Raw genomic sequence first — 6000 nt, forward strand, 5'->3', positions numbered from 1 at the left:
AAATCAAATGGTGCAGGCAATTGGAGCGGCCGTGAAACCATTTCAAAGGTAAGGTCAGCAGGAGCAGGAGGAACAATGGCTTTGTGATATTCCATCTCGCACACAATGTGCTACACATAATTGGAAAGCCTTTGTTATTTGACTCCCATTTGACTATGATGTACAAGATGTGAATACAAACACGACAGGCGTAGCAATGGCGAAAGGAATGCGTTCACACCAAGTTTCCTGGCTTTACATCACAGTTTAGGTCTGCCTGGATGCTCATCACCGAAAAGCAATTTCTAACTGTCCCTGTGCGAACTTTTGAAATAGGTTTTGGTACATAGGTCATATAGTTATTGTAGTTTTCTTTTTCTTTCTGCCACATCTTCTGCATTTCTTCTCTTCTTACTTTTCTCTCATTCTGTTTATGAAGCACTTTGATCTCCTGGTGCTTTACTACAAACGGCAAAATCTTCGGAGGTCAAGCACAAATATGAAAACTCCCATGAGACCTCAGAATCCAACTTGATAAATATTCTAGACGTAGAAATTTGTGCCACTGCTTTGCACAAGTGGAAGCTTTTTGTTCATACGGTTGGAAAACAGTGCAATGATGAGAAAAGTGCAACATTAGTTCAGCTAAGGCTAACTGGGATGCTAGTTTTCTTGACCTGCAGCCATCTCTCCTTTTGCAGACGCTCATGAAAACTCTTAATTCCAGCCTAGCGTCAATGTCAGGAGTCCATTACAAGTCAGTATGTGTTACATAGCAAAGTCAGAAAGCAGGGACCAACATTATACCGTTACTCACTGTTCACCCCCCTCCTTTTTGGACCTGCTAGCTGGTATGACACCATTAGAAATTAGCATACAGTACCTATGGCAACCGGCAACCTTTGTCGGATTCTTTCATTATATTTGTACAGCCGTCTGCTGCTGGCTTTATTTAGTACAGGCTTGATGGCTCAATGTGATAACTTCTTGCTCTTTCTGTCTCATTCAGGTGAAAGCAACATTTAAAAGCATCCTGAGGTATTTTTAAAGCGACACAGGACTGACTTTCAAAAGTACATGACCACAGCAGGAGTAATTAGCACTTGTCCTGTAGGTGTTAAACTGAGCTGTATATAGATATATTGAGGTCATACATATTTTAAAGACTCAGTAGTAGTTTTTTTTGTCTAAACGGATATGTTTTTGTTTTAACAGCAGTTAAAAAGCACAAGCGTCATCCCTGCAAAAAAATTGTCTTGATATTTTCTGTTCCATAAAAAAATCTACTGTCATGAGGACTGTATAAATAATGCAAATGTGGAAGCAATGATAAAAAAGAACAAATTATTTATAATCTTTTAAGAAAAGGAAGAACATTTATGATAGTTTTTCTCAAAGGAAATGCCACTTCCCTAAGAAAAATCAAACACTCTTATATTCTTCATATTCTCCACCATCTGTGTCATTTTGCATGGAATAAGGTGTTTTTAAATTGAGAAAAATTCGGGGGAATAGACCTTTATTGCCCTTTTGTATGTGGACAGTACACGTACATTGATACAGAACAAGAACTCATATACAGGAATAGTTTTCAGATGTTTTTTTTTTTTTTTGTTATATGTTAGATATGCATTTACTTTGCAGCCCCAGCTGGATGTTAATCACCTGACACAAAGATAGGAAGGAGGTATAACAACCACCAGCTCACCTACTAAACCAACAGTTCACTGTTAACAGCTCGATAATAGTGTGTAAAAACTACTGTAAGCAAATACAAAAGTTAACACTTATAAGATAAAGATATGAATATGTATGCATATTCATGCGTGCATATGTACATTATTTTATTTAAATTTCTCTTTATGTGTTTGTCTTTATAACTTTTGGAGCTGTGAAAGAGTGAATTGTTCATTTAGCAGTTGATCTTTAGGGTGTTATACCTCCTTTTCACGTCAGTGTCAGGTGTTTTAAGTCCAGCTGTGGCTGCAAAGAAGCTGAGAGAGAGTCTGAGATTGAATTTTGCTGCATATGTAACACGCTGGAATAAAAAATATATCTGAAAATTATCTTTTAAGAGAGGGAGATAAAAATTCTGTTTTTAAAGCATGACTGACCTCCAACTTTCCCCGATTTGACTCTACAAGCCCTGCACCAAGTACCCATAATGCCACGCTGAACTGCGCTGCTCTGCATGTCTCCCTCCTTGTTTATATTAAACACGGTGTGGCTCAGTTTAAAGGGTGACAATTTTGCCTGGAGGCTGTTGCCATGGAAACGCGTCTGCTATAGCTATGATAGGCCATTCATGTTTGATTAATTGGTTTTTCAATGCTTCTTGGTTTGTGAGGACCCTTAAAGAGCAAGTCCATGGCAAATGGAAAATTAATGGATTTCTATTTCCTCCTCTTTTCCTCCTCTTTTTTTCTCCTCCCTGCGTTACTTCTTCTCTCTGCTGAAGCTATTTTCTTATGTTTTGAAGAAGTGTAGCAATGTTGTTTTGAATTATGATTGGAAGTTGGAGATTGCTGTGGATGGGGGAGGAGGTTGGGCTTTGGTTATTTGAAATGCAAAAAGAATGTCTTTGTTCGTGGCTGCCTTTTGTGAGCAGCTGCTGAGGCAAACACAGATTCTAATGTCGTGTGAATATTATGAGTTTTCAAAGCGGGCCAGAACCTCGTACAACATCACTTTGTTGTGCATTTTTATTCCAGCAATCTACAGGGACCAATTATGATTAGAGAGTCAAGCCTTCATCTCTGAACCTCAGCTTGTGTTTATCAAGACCCTTATATACTCGGGCCTTTTCAATTTGATCTTTTTAGCACTTCACTAATGTGTAATGTATTATTCAACTCATAAATGTTTAAACGAGCTAACAAATGCTAGTTCATCACTTTCTGATCTGTAAATTGCCAAACATTCCCATTTATGCCTGCATTAAAAGCATCCTTTGGTCCGGGCTCTGTGCTCTGTCTTGATGAATCTTGAAGAAAAGCTTTTGATGTAGTTATTACTGAAGATCTCTTAAGTCTCCTAAGAGCAGAACTTCTTGCGCGCGTGATTCTGTAATCACTCTGAAGAGTTTCTTTCTGTATGCGGGGGTCACTTTCCAGCTGTGAGCTCCATTTTTGTTTCTCTTTCTGTTTGAAGAAGGTGTTATTTAGCGTGGCAGTGAAGAACATTTTCCTCTTTTATAGCACACGCGGTAAGCATTATAGATCAGCGGGGGGTTGATAGGGTTGTTGATCCATGCCACTGACTGGTGCTCAGATCTCTGACGACTTGCAACTTTATGTTTTTCGACTACAAACTAAAATCCTCTCACCAACACTAAAAAGACTAAGGACCCAGGAGAGATTATAATCATTCAAACGTTTTCAGGTTGCCCAGAAGTAGAACACTGTGTTTCTTCAGCAGAAATGGTTAAAGAGATGGAGCATATGTGTTACGAAAAAAAAAATATATACTGGACAAAGAGCCAAAAAGGCGAATTAAAACCCAGTTTAAGAGAAAAAACCAGGATCCACTGGCAGTAATTTGATATAATCGAAGTAAAATGTTTTTATTTACACACACCTGAAGCTCTAATTCCACTAAGTTGTATCACCATGTTTTACAATAGCCCAGAATGGACAAACTAAACACAGCTTAGGTTCCCTTTCATGCTCAGAGAGTTGGACAAATTTACAACATCATTTGATTATCATCATCATCATTTAATCCTGATGCTTTGATACATGTTAAGAGTTGTTGAAACTATGTTGGTGTTTCAACACATGAAAACCTTAAAAAGGGTGTACCAGGTTATATTGGCACCTTTTTAAACCTATCACAGCGAGCCATGTGACTGTTGTCGCGTTGAATAACGGTGTTGGTCGTGGAAGATGACTATTGCTGCTGACATAAAGTTTCTTTCTTTGTGTTTTTCTTACTAGTTGTATATTGTTGTACATTAAAGCTTCTGTGAAGGATTATCAGTCTAGGTTGATTTTGGCGCCCCCCTGTGGACAAATCTGCTGTTACTGTTTTGTAAGTTTTGAAATAGTTTCTCTTGTCAAAAATACAAACTCAGCCTTCTCTTTTCAACAACCAAGGTCATCTCACATTAGAAATGTGTGACAAAACGTGACACACATCAGCAGCGTGCAGCACATCACTTGGTGCAACACCTATCCCCTCCCAGTGGTTTCAGACTTCAGAAAAAGCTGCACAGAAGTAGACACCTCTCTTGTTGTTGGTCTCGTTTGCTTTGTGGTGTTGTCAATATTAATTTCAGTCTGTTTCATAACCAGACTAAGTCTCCTTGCAGCATCTTTAAGGACCAAACAGGCTACAGAGACAAATGCACATATATTGATAGAGTGCCCTTCAGCAGCATAAGATATTTGATGAGATGAGAAGCATTTTAAGCACCAGCATTATTTTAACAGTGAAATAATGAAACTTGTAGGGGACTTTGTCTGTGAACTTTCTTCCTACAGACACATTTCCCCTCATTAGAAGATATTTCCTTTTATCTAAGTTATTCCCTTGTCTTTTTTAAATTCTCACATGCGTTTTTTTTTTTCCTCAAAATTTGAAAATGTCATCTCCGCCTCTCAGTCTTTGCATATTTGGCTAATTGGCAAACTTTTCTTAATCTGAATAAAGGAGAAGATAGTAAAGCTGGTGTTCTTCTCTCACCCCAGATGCAGGAGATGGCTATGCACCACCACCAACAGCAACACCATCACCAGCACCCCGACGGCGCTCATTATGATCCCGCCCGTCACCACCCCCTGATAAACAGCTCACCTACACCGATACTGCCCAACCCCATGAGCGCACTGTCCCAGCTAAACCCTCAGGTCAGCCGCGGCGCGCTGCCTCACGGCTCCCCCTCACCTCCCGGAAGTAAATCGGCCACACCCTCCCCCTCCAGCTCCAATCAGGAAGAGGAGACTGATCCTCATTTTAAGGTATTCATGTGGCTTCTCTGGCTGGCAGGGTTTGAGGAGGATGAGGCGAGGGGCTTGGCAGTGCTTTTTAGTGAAGGCTTGCATGCTAACTGTAGTTGAGTGGAGTGTTTCTATACAGGTTCATGGGCAGCCATGCTTGCACTTTTATTTGGTTGGCTGGAAAACTTGCATGGTAGTGAAAAAATCTGCTGTTGAAGGTGTTTAGAGCTATGATTTCTTTTTTTCTTTTGTGAATGCAGTGGTGTGGTGGAGTGTGGTTTGAAATGTGGTGATTGAATTCAGCAGCACATTTCTCAAACTTGTTTTCTGGCCTGCTTTATTTGGTAGAAATAACATGATGCAACATTTTTCCACCACAAAGAATGAAAACAGCAGAGAGGTTATTTAACCTTTACTCAGTTTCAGCTTTTATCCCTAATCAAGGATTTAAAAATAACTCCCTAGACCCTTAAAAATGGATCCACATGTTGGATGATGTGAATAGCGAAATGAAAATTGAATACCAATACCATTTTTTATCAACAGAGGGTGCTATCTGCATTTAATTTCTCTTATTTAATGCCATCGTTTTTCTCAGGATCCCAGCTGAACAGATGTGTTAAGACATGAGGATGCACCATCAGAATTTATCCCACATAGACTATTTACTGAGCAAAGAAGACCGTCAAACTCATCTTCTGTTTTTGTCCCTATAAGACTGCCCTCTACTTTTAATAAACTAGCCGATGACCAGCCATTCTCAAATTCCCATAAAGGTTTCATGAGGCTAGTATCGAAACACCAAAAAGACAGCTTAGCCAAAAACCTGGCTGTTATTTCTGACCAGGGCCCACACATGTTGGGGAAAAAAAGAAGTTGTTCCAAAATATAGCGGAGTTAAAGCCTGTCATGTTACCACAAAATCTGGAAAAAGTCATTCATGTCTTCATCTCCTCCCGTCTCCTCACTGTTGCATCCCCTCTATACATGTTTTACCCTAAAATCAATCCACAGTTCAAAACGCAAGAGGTCATCTTTTGACAAAACGTAGGAAATGTGCCCACATCACTCCAATTTTAGCCGA

The 6000-nt window shown here is 39.5% G+C and overlaps 1 protein-coding gene across 2 annotated transcripts in view; it reads left to right on the forward strand.

Moving 5' to 3' along the window:
* tox2 (TOX high mobility group box family member 2) overlaps window positions 1-6000 on the forward strand; it is a 122984-nt gene that overhangs the window by 100317 nt on the left and 16667 nt on the right. Inside the window, exon 5 of one of the 2 annotated variants that reach the window (XM_074681062.1) lies at window positions 4668-4937. The exons of the other annotated variant lie outside the window; for it this stretch is intronic. Within the exon in view, the coding sequence (XP_074537163.1) occupies window positions 4668-4937 (270 nt within the window). The remainder of the gene's footprint in view (window positions 1-4667; window positions 4938-6000) is intronic. 2 annotated transcript variants of the gene reach the window in all.

Source organism: Halichoeres trimaculatus, unplaced genomic scaffold (genome assembly GCF_033239565.1).
Source record: "Halichoeres trimaculatus isolate MK-OKI-2021-1 unplaced genomic scaffold, fHalTri1.1 fHalTri1_scaffold_1, whole genome shotgun sequence".
NCBI classification, from domain to species: domain Eukaryota; kingdom Metazoa; phylum Chordata; class Actinopteri; order Labriformes; family Labridae; genus Halichoeres; species Halichoeres trimaculatus.